Here is a 17549-nt window from a genome sequence, read left to right as displayed (position 1 = left end):
ACAGACCTACAGAGAGGGGAAAAAACCCTCAGGGACTGCCTGGGTGGGAAGGGCCCTGAGCCCTGAGCCCAGCCCCCACCCTGAACAGACCAGGAGCCTGAGACCCAGAGAGGCCAAGGTCACATGGGAGATTGGACACACATCTAGGACATCAGGTTCTGTCATCAGAAATTCTCAACCCTCTTAGGGTCCCTGCCTCAGTCCTGGCACAGCAGAGAATCTGCTGGACCCTGGAGAGAAACTGCCTGACCCTACTGGGAGCCAGGAACTGCAGGACTTCCTGTCCCCACCTCCCGACTGCCACATCCAGAGACCATCTAGAGGCTGTTCATGAAACAGGAGAATTGGGGTGAGCCATGGCCTTCTGGCCCCTCCTCTGGCCTAAGGGACATCAGCCACTGGTTTGCTTGTGACCAGGGAGCAGTGCCATCCATCTCTGGCCCTCAATTTTTCTATAATGAAAGACTTGGACCCCATAACCTGGGGCACTTCTGGGTCTGTGTGTGGTCTGGAACTGCCCAAAGGAGCAGGGCCAGATGGGAGCAGGAAGAAGGGCCCTGCTCTTTCCTCTGTGTTCTGAGGGCCCTAGGGTCTGCCCCCACCCATGCTCAGCCCCCAGGCTCCTGGGGGAGGGGAGACTTACACAATGACGTCCCTGGGACACTCCACTGAGGTCCTATACCAAGGCATAAGCTTTCTGGCAGGAATGGTTCCTTGCAGGTATTCAAGACAGCACTCTTGGCCAACACTGGTCACTTGAGCCACAGAGAGCACAGGAGCAGGTATGTCTAGGGGGTGAGAGGTGGCCTGTGAGGGTGTATCTCTCTGTGTATGTGGGGGTCTTTGGGGTACACTGCGTGTCTGTGTTTTTGGAGGGTGTATGTGTCTTGTTTGTATCTGTGGGAGAGGTGTAGGGGCTTCCTGTGGGTGATTGTGTGCATGTTTTAATTTCCACTCCTTAGAGTACTACCAAGACTGGATATCTCTTGCTTTATCAGTCATTTTAATATCTTTTGAAAAGCTGCCTTCTAGTATCACTTGCTGGGTTTTATCAGATTACTTACCTTTCTCTTAATTTTAAGATCTCTGGTATATTAGATATTACACTTTTGTAACACAAATTTTACAAAGGTATTTCCATTTTTTGTGCTTTATCTTTTAACCTTATTTGGGATTATTTAAAATAAAAACATAAATATTTAATTTTGAAAAGTCAATTCATCAATATTTTCCCTTATGGCTGGTTTCTAGCTTTCATCTGGTGCTTAAAAAGGTTTTCTCCATTCCATGAAAATAAAAAGATGTACTCATCTTTTTCCTTTTTAAAGGAAATCTTTATTGTTTTTCCTCTTTACAAAAGGGATGCATACTTGTTGTCAAAAATGAAGGGGAAATAAATTAATTTAGGTAGAGTGAGTATCTTTATGAGTTTCCCTATTCAAGAACAAGGTTTCCCTCTGTCTCCCCATTTATTTAAATTTCCTTTTGAGGCCGTCAGTGGAGATTTATAGTTTCTCCATATAGGCCCTTCATAATAATTGAGTCTATTCCTAGAAAATCTACTTTTCTTGATGCTGTTTGGAATGGGATGTTTTCTTTCATTATATTTTCTATGGTTGTTGGTATAAAACAAACTATTTATTTTTGGATGTCACTTTTTAATTGGTCATCAATCCTGATTTAAAACTGAATAAAATGGAAAAGATCTGTTTCCATTTGAAGACTCTGTCATATTTATTTCCCCTCTCAGGGTTTTCCACCAGGGCAAATTTGATGATACTTCATCCATTTCAGCATTAACCATCAGAATTTTCTATATCCTTCTCATTAGGATTTTCCTTCACTATGGACACTCTGATGCTGACTAAGTTGGAAGCTAAACCTGAAGGCTTTCCCACACATATTACACACATAGGGTTTCTTCCAAGTATGGACAGTCTGATGTATAATACAGTCAGAGCTATAGCTGAAGCCTTTGCCACACTCCATGCATCTGAAGGGTTTCTCCCCAGTGTGGCTTCTCTGATGCCGAATTAAATGGGCATTAACGTGGAAGGCTTTTCCACATTCCTTACACTGAAAGGGTTTCTCTCCAGTATGGATTCTCTGATGTACAATATAGTCAGAACTACAGCTAAATGCTTTCTCACATTCCACACATTTGAAAGGTTTCTCCCCAGTGTGTATTCTCTGATGCCTAGTTAGTTTGGCATTGATACTGAAGGCTTTCCCACATTCCTTACATTGATAAGGCTTTTCTCCAGTATGGATTCGGTGATGATCAAGTAGGTTTCTTTTAGAAGTAAAGCATTTCCCACACTCATTACATTCAAAGGGTTTCTCCCCAGTATGCATCCTCTGATGCTGCATTAGTTTTGCATTAACATTGAAGGCCTTCCCACACTCCTTACATTCGTAGGGCTTCTCCCCAGTGTGGATTCTCAGATGCTGCCGGAGCTGAGAGTTACACCTGAAGGCTTTCCCACATTCTTTACACTCATAGGGTTTCTCACCCGTGTGGATTCTCTGGTGCTGGATTAACTTCCCTTTGACGCTAAAGGCTTTTCCACATTCAGTACACTCATAGGGTTTCTCACCTGTGTGAATTCTTTGATGCTGAATGAGTTTTGCATTATTACTAAAGGCTTTTCCACACTCCTTACACTGATAGGGTTTCTCTCCAGTGTGGACGCTCTGATGCTGCCTAAGCTGGGAGCTGCACCTGAAGCCTTTCCCACACTCATTACATTCATAAGGTTTCTCTCCAGTGTGGATTCTCTGATGTTGAATTAATTTTGCATTAACATTGAAAGCTTTCCCACAGTCATTACACTGGTAAGGTTTCTCTCCCGTGTGGACTCTCTGGTGTGTGATATATGCAGAACTGCAGCTGAAGCCACTTCCACACTCCTTGCACTGATAGGGCTTCTCTCCTGTGTGGATTCTCTGATGCCGACTTAGACTCCCATTAACGCTGAAGGCCTTCCCACACACCTTACACTGATAGGGCTTCTCTCCACTGTGGATTGTCTGATGTGTGATATAATGGGAACTGTAACTAAAACTTTTCCCACACTCCACACACTTGAAGGGTTTCTCCCTGCTATGAAGTCTTTGATGCCAAATTAATTTTGCATGAACGCTAAAGGCTTTGCCACACTCCTTACACTGATGGGGCTTCTCACCAGTGTAACTATCTTGATGCTGAGTAAGTTGAGAGTTACACCTAAAGGTTTCCACTAATTCTTCACATTTGAAAGGTCTTTTCCCAGTGTTAATTATTTCATGCTGAATAAGTTTTGTGTCAAAGCTGAAGGCTTTCTCCAGTCCAGTACACTCAGGGGATTGCTCTCCAGTGGAGACAGTGTAACACTGATTCAAGTTTGGACTTTGATTAAAGAAACACTCCTCCATGGGGCTTGTGTCGTCTTTCACTGTTCCATCAATGATACTGTTTTCTTTCTTCATACTTCCTACTGAGTGAGCTTCCTCTTGTTTCTCTAGAACAAAGGCTTCTGAAAAGGCTGTTTCCTGGGAAAAGTCCCTCTGAAGTTCAAATGATGTATTAACTTTTTCTTCATCCATTTCCTTTGTCAAATTATTGTCAGTCTGAATATCAATATCTACTATAAAAAACCAGAAAACACAAAATATCATGTAAGAACCGTGTTAGAAAAAAGAAAAGAATTGTGTTAGAAAGAATAAAGGAACCATAGTAAACAAGGGGTTCTTTAAAAATCACCAGATTAGATTAAAAAAATCTAAGATTTATCCATAAGGTGGGATAATATGTAGCTGGTAAAAAAAATGAAATAAATCCATATATGCCGACATGAAAAGATGTCCAAGGTACACTGTTAAGTGAAAAAACAAGTTGATGAACAGCATGTAGAGTACATTCCATTTGTATAAAGGAAAATAAAAAGGGCCAACATAAACACATAAACTTGTATATGCCTAGAAAACTTGTGGAAGAATACATAAGAAACTGAGCAAACTGGCACAAGAAGTTTGGTAGACTTTTTTCCCCCTACTTTATATACTTCCTGTACTATTTGTCAATATCATCTATGTGTCAATATTATAAATTTTAAAGTACTATAGTGATTTTTTAAAAATTGCCAGTCTCTAAACCAATAACCAATAACACGAAGGGTAAAGGTGACAACAGTGGAACAAAATTCTAGACCTTATCCACTAGATGAGCATTCCTTCCATCACACCATGCAGTAGTCCCCCCTTATGCACAGGGGATATGTTCCAAGACCCCCAGTGGATGCCTGAAACCTCGGATAGTACCAAACCCTATACCGAACCTGACACCAAACAGTGGATCTGATAACTGAGAGGGCTACTGAGTGACTAAGGGGTGGGCAGTGTAACAGGATGGATACACTGGACAAAGGGGTGCTTCATGGCCTGGGTAGGACAGAGTGGAACAGCAAGAGATTTCATCATGCTACTCAGAATGGCATGCAATTTAAAACTTATCAACTGTTTATTTCTGAGATTTTCTATTTAACACTTTCAGACTGCAGTTAACTGCAGGTAATGGAAACCATGGAAGTGAAACTGCAGATAAGGGGGACTACTTTACTTTACCATACTCTGCAGTTTCTTCTCAATTATCCCTATGTTGCTGAGTCCCTTGTTAATAAAAATGGAAATTGCTTAAGGAGGAAAAGGCACAGGATCCAACAACACGTGGCAACAATGGGAATGGCAAGTGTTAGCAGCACCAGGAATCAAAAGGGGAAGAATTTTGTTTCTTTCTTTAGAACTTAAACTCTAGGTTTTCCAAAATGCCTCCTTCAGCTTGTTTTCTCTGCTTCAGAAAGGCTCTGCTCAGGCCCACATGATCCCTTTGATCCCACCCCTTCCCTCCCTCTCCAGAACACAGATGCTTCCTCCTTCCTTTCCGTCTACTGTACCCCCAACCCTAAAACTGGTCATTCCCTAAAATTCTTTCTATAATCCCATTAGTCTTTCTATAATCCTTACAGTCCCAACAGAGCTACTCATCTCTGCATTTGTTCCCAAATTTCTCAAAATTGGCCCTAAAATGCTGTCTCTATTTTTTCATCTCTCATCTCTCCTCAAACACATGTAATATGCCCCCTATTCCAGTATTTCATTATAATCACCCTCAAAAGACCCAATGATTTGGATTTCTCTAGCAAGAATTTTCAAAATACTATTGGTCTTTTCCAAATTATGAAAATAATATTCATTTGTAGTATCAGAAAGTTACAAAGAAAAAAATTCAAATTACCTGAAATACAACCACCTAACAATAACTACTGCTAATCTTCTGCAGGATCTCCTTCCCCAATCATTTTCTTTCCAATCAGTTTTCTAAAAGCATATATTCTTTCCAAATTGAAAATTTTTTCTTCCTTAACATTAATAACAATTTTCCAATGCCTTTAGTTATTCTGTAAAAATATATTTTTAAATTGCTAAACAGTATTCCATTCTGCAGAGGTAACTTAATTTAACCATTCTCTCTATACTGAAAATCCAGGTTATTTCCAATATTTTATTATATAATATTATGATGCAGTTTTGTGCATATGCATCTTTGTCTATATCTCCCATTACTTTATTAGGATACAGCCTTAGAAGGAAATATCCAGGTTATCAAGTACAGACTGTTTTTTTTTCAGTGAGGAATACTGGCCCTGAGGTAACACTTGTTGCCAATCTTCCTCTTTTTGCTTGAGGAAGATTGTCACTGAGCTAACATCTGTGCCAATCTTTCTCTATCTTGTATGTGGGACACCACCACAGCATGGCTTGATGAGCAGCATGTAGGTCTGCACCCAGGATATGAACCTGTGAACCCTGGGCCATTGACGCAGAGTGCACAAACTTAACCACTACACCACCAGGCCAGCCCCTCAAGTACAAACTTTTAAAAGGCTCTTTATAGGTATTGCTAAAATACTTTCTAGAAAGACTACTAATTCACATTCACCTCCAGAAGTCTTTCCTGTTTTGCTGTATTCTCACTATCACTTACTATAATTTAATTGTTCTCAATATAAGAGGTGAAATATCTCTCATTGTTTTCATTTATATTTCATGGGCTTCTGCTGAGGGTGAATATTTTTCACAATGACTAAAATTTGTACTTCTTAAGTGGATCAACCATGTATATTCTTTACCAATTTTTCCACACTAGTGACCTTCTATTTACCAAACCCTATGGTGTGGCAGATACTACTGGTTGCTTAACCAATATCCATTCTCCCTTTCTTCCTTACTAGCACATCCTCCATTTTTTATGAGTTAGCAATAAAAACTACAGCTAAAAACTATATTTTGCACCCTCTCTTGAAGTAGAGGTGGCCATTTGACACAGTTCCAGCAAATGAGATATAAACAGAAGTCACGGGGTAGGGCTTCTGAGAAAGTTGTTTAAAAAAAGTCAACCCTGCTGACACAGGCTTTGTGCCCCACACCTTCCCCTCCGCCTGCCTAAAACCCATCTGATTCCTCACCCCAGTTAACCTACCAGATTACACTGACTAGATGAACGTTTCTATATCCTCAGCTAAAATCATGACAGGTTGTACAAGAACTTCAAAGACTTCAGGACTGTCTGCTGCCTACAGAATGAAATCCAGACCGCTTTGATTAAGGAACTCTACAATATCACTTTCTTCCCCTCTATATGCCAAGCACTTTAAACTCCCCATTTCTAAAACATATCTTCCGGGTCAGGGATCATCTGGTTGAATGGATCACAAGGAACAAAAATCCACTGAAACTATCTTTTAAAGAAAAAGGAGTCATTCAAAGGATACAAGAGAATCTTATGGACCCCAAATGCAGAGAGTAAAGCAGGGCCTCATGGGAAACAGGAAATCATCTGGCAACTACTCTGCTGCAGCAAGTGAGAACCTTGCTACTTCAAGTATGGTCTGGGAACCAGAAACATTGGCATAACCTAGGAATTAATAGAAATGCAGAATCCTGGCCCCACTGCAGACTTACTGAATGACAAGACATATGTTTGCAAGACACCCAGGTGATTCATTTGCACGTCACTTGAGAAGCACCGAATTGAGAGCATTTTCTCCCTTCTGCCGTATTTCCTGCAGTTTACTATGTACAGCTGTCTCCACCAACAAAAAATAATAAAAACTAATATTTCATTGAGCACATATTATAAGTTAGGCACTTTATACATTATCTCGTTTAATCCTCAACCTATAAGACTAGCACAATTACCTCATTTTATTATTATTCCATTTTCAGAGATAAGAACAGTGAATCTTAGAGAATTCAAATAACTGACATGCTCAAAGTCACAACTAGGAAAACAGCTGGGACTGGACCTGAAGAAAGTCTACTCCAAAGACCGTACCCTTAACCACCAGGCTATTCTGCCTCTGTGCATAAAAAGACTGTTAATTTCCCATTCTCCAGATTAGGTGGACAATGCTTAGAAAATAGCAAGGACCCAAAAAATTACTAAATCCATTCATTTTGTCTGACAAAGGTGGGGTTCCAAAATTAGGACTGAAAAGAATTAGAATGAGGCATGGAAAAAATATCTGTTCTTGGAATTACAAAGAAACAGCAAACTGCGAAAATAGGTCTCAGTTGTACATATCTCTATAAATCATTAAAATTTATTTAAATTTTACTCTGTACAGCTGACCAACAAACGAGGCATGCTTACATGTTGCTAAAGTTGACTTTCTCCCTAAAGAGTTAAGCTTCCCAGCATAACAGGCAACACAGGCCTCCCTTACCAGTCCAGAGGGCCTGGGGGCCTGCTTCTGTCCCAGCAGCCAGTGGAGATGGGCCCCCCAGCTCACCTCCTCCTTCCAGTTGTGAGATCACAGCAGGTTTGAGAAGTGGAAATCCTGTTTCGGGGAAAGGAAAAAGGAGAGACAGGTGAATAATCTCCACAGATGAGTTCCTAAACCTCTTCTCAGATTGTCTCAGCAATGGGGAGCCCCAGGGGCTTCCATGCCTGAGGACTATGGGCAAAGGGGGGGGGTGAGGGCTTCTGAAAGTGGGGGGTCAGAAGGTGTATATGTGTGTATGATGTGGGGGGGGATTGAAAAGGTATGGGAGGAGTTGGGAAGGGCTCAGACTGTGGGCCTAGGAGACCTCAAGAGACACAGGTAAGATGTGGGAGAACCTGAAGATAATACTGTGGAACAGGAAGTTACTTCTTCCCACACTGTCTCCAAAACACAGCTTCTATAGGGCGGATCAAGAGTGCACACCAGGGTCCGGCCCAGTGGTGCAGCGGTTAAGTTCACACGTTCCACTTCTCGGCAGCCCGGGGTTCGTTTGCTGGTTCCAATCCCGGATGCAGACAAGGCACCGCTTGGCAAAAGCCATGCTGTGGTAGGTGTCCCACATATAAAGTAGAGGAAGATGGGCATGGATGTTAGCTCATGGCCAGTCTTCCTCAGCAAAAAGAGGATTGGCAGTAGTTAGCTCAGGGCTAATCTTCCTCCAAAAAATAAAGAGTGCACACCAGTCCCAGCAAAGTCCTATAATGGTCCAAAAAGTGTTTGAGGTTCACCCTTCTCACCAACCCCTCAGTCTACAGGATTAGAAATCTCAGTCACTGGGGTTCCCACTCAGTAAAAGATCCCAGAGACCCCACCTGCAACCCGGCAGGGGCAGGAAATCCCAACTGGCAGAGTCTCGGTCCCGGGGGGAGAGAGGCCTTACCCAGGGAGGCCATATTTCCATAATTCTCCAGCATCACATCCCTGTACAGGGCCCTCTGTGCAGGGGACAGGCTGTCCCATTCCATCTGGGTGAAGTACACAGCCACATCCTCGAAGGTCACCAACTTCTGAAACAACAGGTTCCTGCTGCCCTAGGGCCAATTCCATGGCTCAGGCCCTAAGTGAGGGGCAGAGGGCAGTATAAGGGCTTGGGGAGGGAGCTTGTGAAGAGCATAAAATTAATAACAAGGGGAAAGACTTGAGAAAAAAGCACCTGGAAAGTAAACCATGAAATATCTGACCAACCTTGCGTCATTTTCTACACTTATAAAAGATACCATAAGTTGGGATAAAGAAAAAAAAATCCCATAACCAAGTTCTGCTAAAGGAACTCCATTGTTTCAGTAGGCCACTCCTTCACTGGCGGATGGAGGTCAGAACAGATCCACCAGATTCCCACTTCATCGCCTTGATGTCTTGGCTTCTCCACCCTGCTCCTCATGCCTCGTCCCCACCAGCAAACCTCAAGCCATCCACAAAGAACTGCCATAGTTTCCACATAGCCCCCATCTGCTGCCTGATTCCCATCACTGACCCCCCTATGAGCTCAGTGTTGCCCAGACTGGCTAGGGACGGGCGGGAGCAGCCCATCCTGCTTCCAGATGGGTCTCGCTGAAAACTCAACATTGTCTGTCACCCTCTCTCATTCAAGCCTCATCCTTTTCAACTTGACCCAAGAGTTCAGTGTTTCTCCAAGAAGGTTTGGACAAGAAGGGCAGTCAGCCTTCCTGTTGGCTGCTCCTCTTTGCATCACCACACTGTGTGGTCAGCACAGGCCCTGCCATCAGGGCTGATACCAAGCACTGCTCCCAGGCCCAACTCCTCCCTCCTGGGCAGCTGCAGCCTCTGGTAGCTCTCCCGCTGCTCTCCTCAGCCTTCTGTAGCAACCTCAGGGATGCACTGGCACGGATTTGCCCTCAACTCCTCTCTGCCAGGATCTGTCTCGCTTGATTCAACTGACCTCCACCCATGAACAATTCTAGTCCAACATCTGGGCATTTCTGTGAGTCACTCCCTGAGTGACCTTGGACAGGTCCAGTAACTTCTCTGCACAAAACTAAAAGCCTTCACTGCCCACTGCCACCACCCTTTACCCTGCTAAGTTGGCACCTCCTCCTGAATTCAAACCTCAGCTGGTGACATGCACTGCCACCTGCACAGGAAACCTCAGCCAGAGCCCTGGGGATTTGTTCTTGACTCCGGCCTCTCCCTTACCCCACCTCCTCACTTTGACTGCACGTCCCAAAGATTTCTTTGTTAGGCATTCCGTAAGTGGATCCCCCCTCTTTAACAACTACTTTCCTTGATGAAGCCCACATCACTTGGACCAGTGGAATTCTTTCTGAAGTGGTCACCTTGCTTTTGAATTACTCCTGAAAATTACTCCCTACACAGCTGTCACAAATCTGACCATGTTAACTTCACTGGTTCCACAGGTGCCACAAGGCTGAGCAGTTAACAATCACACAATGGCTGTGTAACCTTGGACAAGTCACCCTCGGCCCCCTTGCCTTCATGTCTTTTGTGGCGGAATGAGCACAACACAGCACCTGTTGTCAGGAGCATGGTTGTCAGGATTGAGTGATCCATGCAAAGTGCTTAGCATGGTGTCTGCAGCATAGTAAGCCCCAAAAAATGTTACTGGAGTTACTGTGACTGATTATTCCCAACCTGGAGTCCATGGAGGTCCATGGATGAGCTTCAGGGGGTCCATGAAGTCCCTGAAATTGCAGGGAAAATATGGTTTGCACGTTTATTTCTCTTGGGAAGATGGTCCAGAGCTTATCAGAGACCTAAATGTTTAGCCAGTGTACTCCAAGCCCCGAAAGTCTCTGCAGGTCACAAGGAGACATCCTGTCCCAGAGGACTTCCTGTCTTTTTCCCTCCCTTGACCACACTCCCCTCGTCTTCCCTTTCCTTGAATTACAGACATAGCCACCCTTTATGTTGATTCGGCCCTGCTAGTCCTCTTCACCTACACCCTGGCCCCTGGGAATCCTAATCCTCTGCTATCCTCCTTCATTCACATTCACACACAGAGCATCCTACATGGGCATCTTCCACGTCTCCTATTCACCAGAGCCCTTTGCTGGGGGAGCTCCCGTACCAGAGAAGCAAAAAAAACTCAAGTGCAGAAGACTACACTCCGGCCTTCAGGGACGTTCTCCTGCTGCTTCCATCCCTTCACATCACCATTCTTCCCACAAGTTCCAGTCTGGCAGGCAGAAGCGTGAAAGCCCTCTCCAGCTTTCACGGCAAGGCTCACCAGCTTCCCTTCTCAGTTTTTTTCAATTTGAAACTGCACAGAGGAAGAGCTGAAGGACCCACAGCTCACCTGGGGCCAGGCTGTCAGGAGTATGGCTGCCATGACCTGGTCTCCCTCTCAGAGAAGGACTGGAGCTGAGGGAAAACAGAGAGCCAAGTGTGAGGCAAGCCACCCCCACCAGGAACAACACAGCCCCTCACAGAAGATCTGAGACCCAGGCAGCCTGGGTCCAGATGGGAGTGCCAGCAGGAGCTGCCACAGGAAGAAGGGAGTGATCTGTTCAGTGGCTCGGTGCCAAGGACTCCTCCCAGACATGACACTGACACCCACTGCTAGGGACCCTAGCATTTTACAATTCTGATACATATGATACACACAAAACAGTGTACATAAAATGTATGCAGAGCCTAAAGAATAATAAAACAAAGACTCCTGTATCAATGATTCAGCTCAGGAGATAAAACATTAGTAAGATCTTTGACTTACTCCTCTTGCTCTAAATGAGTATCATCCTCTATTTCACTGCAGGAGAAGCCAGGCTGGCGGGGCTGCCACTCTAGCACAGAGGCCTCTGAGTCAGGCCAAGGGAGGCAGCATCCTGCCCTGTTCCCTCACTCAGCTGAGCGCCCTCAAGAGTCCTAATCCCTCTGTAGAGCCCTTGGGAGGTCAGCCTCCTGCACAGTGCAGACTTACCTTGAGGAAGCTGGGCCAGAAGTGAGGTACCAGACTGCCTCCTGATACTTTCCAGGCTTCTGACAGCGAAGAAGCCAAGGCATCAGCTCCCTGAGAGAGGGGATCACTGTAGCACCTAGGGTTCCGTGACCCAGCACCCCTTGTTCACTATATTCAAAAACACATGGACTGGTTATTTTCTGATTTTTATTCTCCTAAAGTCAGTTTGAAATTATGCATGCTTTCCTAAAATTTCATCTACATCTTCCAGGATTTCAACTTTGGTGCAGAGTTGTCGAAAACACTGGTTCATGATTTTTGGTTCCTCCCTATTTGGAGCTACTTTGCTTTTCCCAATTCTTTTGAATATACGTGCTTTCTAGACCTTTTCCCCTTGGTTAGTGTTGTGAATTGAATGTGTCCCCCCAAAATTCCGATGTTGAAGCCCTAACTGCCAATGTGACTATATTTGGAGACAGGACCCGTGAGGAGGTAACAAGGTTAAATAGGTCCTAAGGGTGCAGCCCTAATCCAATAGGACTTGTGCGCTTATAAGAACAGGAAGAGACTCCAGAGCGTTCTGTCTCTGTCATGTGAGGACACAGCAAGAAGGCAGCCAACTGCAACCCAAGGAGAGGGCCCTCACCAAGAACCAAATTGGCCGGCACCTTGATCTTGGACTTCCAGCCTCCACAACTGTGAAAAATAAGTTTCTGTTCTTTAGGCTACAGAGTCTAAGGTATTTGTTATGGCAGCCCAAACAGACTAATAAAGTCAGGCTGAGCACTGGTTTATCTATTTGAATGTTTTCTTTTATTTCCAAAGCTCTAGCTTTTTTATTTATTTAGAACACCACTCTTTTTTTCTATTTTTTTAAATTCATTAAGTTCTGCTTTCTTAGTTTGTTTCTTTAGCTCTGTAAGAGACAGCTTATGTACCAGCCAATGTTCTCGTCTCACTCTTATCCAGTTCCAGAAGCTTTGATCAGCTTTGTGCAGGTGCATCCTACCAACGCCTCTGCAAGGATCTATATCACATATGTCTGGCTCCTGCCCTGGGGCTTCTCTGGTGTCCTGTGTGGGACACTTGTGGGACCCTGAAGTACAGGAGAATTAATGCCTTGTGATGCCACCTTTGACAAACAGTGGACAGAGGTCAATGGATAAATGTTTTCCCCTTTAGTCCATGAGATTCCAAGGCTCCTCAAAGATGCTGCAAGATAGAGTACCAGTCAGCTGCAGAAGGGCCAGCCTGACAATGCATCCTTTGTTTTGGCTCTCCCCCCTTCTCTGCTCCACTTTCCTTGTCTTTCACTCTGCCTGGGACTGCATTCCCAAATAAGTCACCTACACACAAATCTTCGTCCTATGCTCTGCTTTCGGGGAAAGTTAGACTATAAAAGGCTTTTTTCCTACCTTCTTGAGGTTGCATGATTTACTCGTTTTTATTTTTTCCTATTTGACAATTAAAACCCATAAGACCACAAATTTTCCTCTGAATACACTATTAGCCACATTCCAGAGGTTTTTTATATTTGTTTTCATTACTATTTATTGCTAGTCAGCAACTGCGTTTTGTCCCTAACCAAAGGATTGTTTAGGCTAGTCTGTTGTTGTTAATTTCTTCTCTGTTCATAATTTATAGCTTTATTGCATGGTATTTAAATATTCTGATCTATTTACTTCTGCTTTACAGATTTTTGAGGTTTTTTGGTGGCTGAAGTGTCCGTTTAAAAAATACTCTATAGATGCTTAAAAAGAAAACATATTCTATGATGAAAGAACATATAATTCTACTTGAATCTAATAAGTCAACTCTACCAATTTCATTATATAGATTTTCCTCTGTAATCCGTGATTACTTACCTAATTAAACTGAGATAGCCAGTAAAGAGTGAACTCTCATAAAACACTAAGCCCATATGTATCATGGGAAAATCTTTTCAAATCGTCAAGAAATGAACAATTCCAACACTATTTAAACTGTAGCAGAGAACAGCAAAATACGTTTCCCAGTCCTTTTTACGATGCCAGCACAATACTGACACAAGAACCAGAGACCAGTCTCATTATGAATATGAATACAAAAATCCTAAATATTAAGGAATAGAATCCAGTAGTTCATTAAAGCAACATACCATGACTAAGAGGGATTATCCCATGAATGCAAGTAAAGCTCAGTATTAGGATACAGATTAGTATACTTTTCCACATTAATAAATCAAAGAAAGATAAACATACTCTCCATCTCAATAGATGCCAAAGGCATTTGATAACATTCAACACTCATGCCTAAATTTTAAACCTTATACCCTAGAGAAACAAACCCTCATAGGTAGGATTATGTACAAAATTATTCATTACCAGCAGTATCTTAGCAAAAAACTGGAAACAACCCACATGTCCACTGAGAATACATAAATAAGTTGTCGTATTGTTTACAATGGAACATCACTCAGCAGTAAAAAATGAAGAATCACAGCCCCACACAACAACATGGATGAATTTAGGAACATAATGTTGAGTTACGCAAGTCCCACATGACTAAAGACACCATGATGCTATTTTCATAAAGCTTGAAAACAAACAAAATTAAACACACTGTTTACAGACACATGTATAAATGGTAACATTATTTTCAAAAATAGGCAAGACCATGATTAACACAAAATTCAAGACAGTTGTTACCTCTAGGGGTGGGAAGCTGGGAGCTGGGTTGGAGAGGAGCACAAAGATAGATGCAGCAGTACTGGCAATGTTCTCCTTAATGGGATGGTGTGTCCATGGGTGCTGATTTTACTACTATACTTCTTAACTGTCATTCTAGATGCCGTCCTCTGTATACATGAATGACATTTAAAAAAACATAATTATCTCTGTGATATTGAGTGATTTCCAGAACAGATCGTCAAATGAAAAAAGCAAAGTGCAAAAGGTACTGTACTACCTTTCGTGTAAGAAAAAAAAAGGAAGTATAAGAAAATACATCATTTGTGTAAAAAGAAATAGAAGGATAAACCAGACAATAAGGAGAAATGGTTGCCTCCGGTGTGAGTGAAAAGCGGGTGAAAGGAACCTGGGAATGGAAACAGGATGGAAAAACAGGAGGTAGAAGGGATGAGTGACGAGTGACACTTCTCTTGACTGTGCCTTTTTGTTCTGACTTTGTAACCAGAACAATGCTTCACATATCCAAATAAATAAACAGATACACACATATATAAAATCAACCAACCAGGATGCGATAGGGGTGACAACCCAAAAAGGAATACAAACAACAGCAAATGAGCCAAACTACACTACAACTGAATAACATAACCACAGTGAAGTGGCGGGCAAGAAAAGAACTAAGTAACTTTGGAAAACAGTATTTTAACTAACTACCACGAGGCTAAAAACACCTGTGCCCAAATGCTTCTTGCGGTTGCAAGATTTATTAATTTTTCATTCTTTCCTATTTGGCAATTAAAACCTATAAGGCCATAAATTTTCCCTTGAATACACTATGAGCCAACATTCCAGAGGTTTTTTTTATATTTCATGTTTTAGTTATTATTTTATAGCATATTTTTAACAAACTCGCTTTTTCATGAGGGTACGAATGAGCAATTCTGGAACTATTTTACGTGTATTCTAGGATTGAGGAAATCAGTAACTATACTGTAGAAGTCAATACCAAGTTTCGGTCATCCCACAGCCGGAGACAAGTAGGGCCGAGTTACCTTTGGGAACTGACACCGCTCCAGGAGATAGTGCCCTCCGAAAGCCGGGCTGCTTGTGCTCTCGGGTGGCTAGGGGGGCCCTGCTTCACGATCCTCTGTTAAGAGCCAGGGAGTATACAGTCCATACGTGAAATGCATACAAGTAGAAGCCCCTACACGATCTCAACATGTCAAAAGACTCGTGATATCACCTAAGCCCGATTCACACCTTCAAATATTCCAGCCTCTGGCTGCTCCGACACAACTTCCCAAAAGGCCAGTAGCATCTTCCCCGAACAAAGTGCTAACTGCTCGGGGCTTCGGGGCTGTGCCAGCAACCTAGGCTTCGCCTTCCACGGGACTGAACATATTCAGCCCCCAAGCCTAAAGCAGTAGAGGGCGGGCGGAAGACGACTCTGGGCCGCCGCCCCACTCCCTCCCCTAGGCGCGGGAGACCTATCACCACCTACGTTAGAGGCGCATCAAAACTGCACGCCGAGCCTCGGGGCCAGGGCAACGCCCCCGCCGGCTGCAGCCCCAAACTCACCTCCGCAGCAGGCGGCTCCCCGGCGCGGCGGGAAGTGCGTCACCAGGCCGCGGCCGAGCCTCTCTAGGAGCAGCGTCGCTCTCTCTCGGTGGTCCTCCGGCCCCGCCCCCTGCGGCCCAGATTGGTGTCCGAGCCTTACGCTCTTCGCTCGCCTGTCGCAGTCTGTTGTGGAGGCCAGTTGTTCCTCGGAGTGGGCTGGGGAAGGTAAGAATCAAAGGCGAGCACTGGATTCAGCCCGGGGTTGGCACCGGGGATCTATGTCTTAGTAAACCTGCAGGTGCAACCAGATTTGGGAGTCTCCAGCTGGCCCAGTGGTGGATCGCACACTATCAGACTCAAGTCCCCCTTTTTGTGACAGTTATTTCCTAATGACTACTTTATTCTCCTGTCATGGAACTCATAGATAATGGCTTAGAAGATCATAGATAATGTAGACAACCTACATTTTGAAAACTAATGTTATGCCTTGACTGTAACAAAGGAGAAATAAAAGGAAAATAATTTATAATTAAAAATACATATTTCAGTATGTAAATGTTTGGTCATGACTGCTGTATGAGACCTAATGAAGTGGCCAGATACTTGCCTTTTCATATCTAATGTGCTTAAATGCCACAGCCACAATGCTGTGTCTTATACTGGTGTTTCGAAAATCACAAGGTATGATCTAAAATGGTGAACTCTTTTTGGTAAAGTTCTGAATGAAGCACAGTACAATCTTCTCTTGATTATACAGTAGTTATATTTCTGGAGAATCTGCATATGTTAAAACTGTGCAGAAATACATTGTGGTTATCTGAAAAACAGTTTCTAGATTCTGGTAATTTATAAACAGTTTTTACCTACGTGAATGTCCAGGAAGACATGAGAAAAGCTGTGAAAACTTTTTCAATAGGCGGGACCATCCTGTGCATTGCAGGATTTGTGGCACTCCTGGCTCCCAGCCAATACTACCAAACATTGTGACAAAAATACCTCCATAAAATTCCAAAATGAGCCCTGGGGGAGGAGGGACAGCACTAAAAACCAATGAACTGACCACCCTTAAGTTCCCTCCCAACACTGATAGTGCAGGCCTTTCTTCTTCCAGCTCTGACCTCTCCAGTGCTGCTGCTTCACTGGAAGAGGATTGGCTCCCACTCGCCTTTCCAGCCTCTTAACACTCCCGTTCTCCCCACTCTCCCCGACTCTCTCACTTGCTGAACGTACTTTTCTGTAAACCTAGAATGCCCTCCACTTCCCACCCTCTGTCTTGACTGTTACTTGAAGTCTCAGCTCAAATCCCATTTCCCCTAGAAAGCAAGGCTTCCCTGACCACCCACAATAAGGCAGGCCCCCCAGCCATCACAGCACCCTGTACTTCTCAGTAGTTGGCACATTTGTATTTCTTTAATGGTGACAGTTAAAAAAAAAAATCTATCTTCTCTGCTGGCTCCAGGGAGCAGGGACTATATATCTGTCTTGTTCAACACCATTATCCTCAGCTAGAGCACAGGTCTGGCACAAGGAGGCATGCGATAAACTTTTTTTTTCAATGTTTGGGTCCAAAGGCTTCAACCCCAATTCCTGAGTTGAACTTCTCTTTATTTCTGTGCCACTAGA

The 17549-nt window shown here is 43.6% G+C and overlaps 1 protein-coding gene across 27 annotated transcripts; it reads right to left on the bottom strand.

The window, feature by feature from the left end:
* Positions 1–1324: 1324 nt before the first annotated feature.
* ZNF23 (zinc finger protein 23) lies at positions 1325–16067 on the bottom strand. 27 transcript variants are annotated; one of them, XM_070500299.1, is made up of 10 exons: positions 15948–16001; positions 15422–15516; positions 14388–14536; positions 11722–11868; positions 11098–11162; positions 10434–10483; positions 8704–8830; positions 8159–8365; positions 7764–7877; positions 1325–3626 (listed from the first exon to the last, which is right to left on the bottom strand). In XM_070500299.1, the coding sequence occupies exons 6-10, from the start codon at positions 10452–10454 to the stop codon at positions 1828–1830; spliced, it is 2268 nt and encodes a 755-aa protein (XP_070356400.1). In that variant the 5' UTR covers positions 10455–10483; positions 11098–11162; positions 11722–11868; positions 14388–14536; positions 15422–15516; positions 15948–16001; the 3' UTR covers positions 1325–1827. The 27 variants fall into 27 exon arrangements, with proteins under 27 accessions (XP_070356400.1, XP_070356401.1, XP_070356397.1 ...); XM_070500300.1 differs by lacking the exon at positions 15948–16001 and adding an exon at positions 15630–15648; XM_070500296.1 differs by lacking the exon at positions 10434–10483.
* Positions 16068–17549: the final 1482 nt, after the last annotated feature.

Source organism: Equus asinus, chromosome 28 (genome assembly GCF_041296235.1).
Source record: "Equus asinus isolate D_3611 breed Donkey chromosome 28, EquAss-T2T_v2, whole genome shotgun sequence".
NCBI lineage: Eukaryota > Metazoa > Chordata > Mammalia > Perissodactyla > Equidae > Equus > Equus asinus.
The sequence above is the reverse complement of the archived record's forward strand: the minus strand, read 5'-3'. Positions and strand labels throughout refer to the sequence as shown.

Bases quoted from the DNA above. Each gene is read 5' to 3' on its own strand.
- ZNF23 (XM_070500297.1), bottom strand. From the start codon at position 11,130: ATGGCAGCCATACTCCTGACAGCCTGGCCCCAG. The intron at 8,831-11,097 runs GTGAGCTGTGGG...CTGTTGTTTCAG, and splicing joins TCCTGACAGCCTGGCCCCAG to AAGTTGGTGACCTTCGAGGA. The intron at 7,878-8,158 runs GTTCTCCCACAT...TCCCCGAAACAG, and splicing joins TTCCACAGTATTATCTTCAG to GATTTCCACTTCTCAAACCT.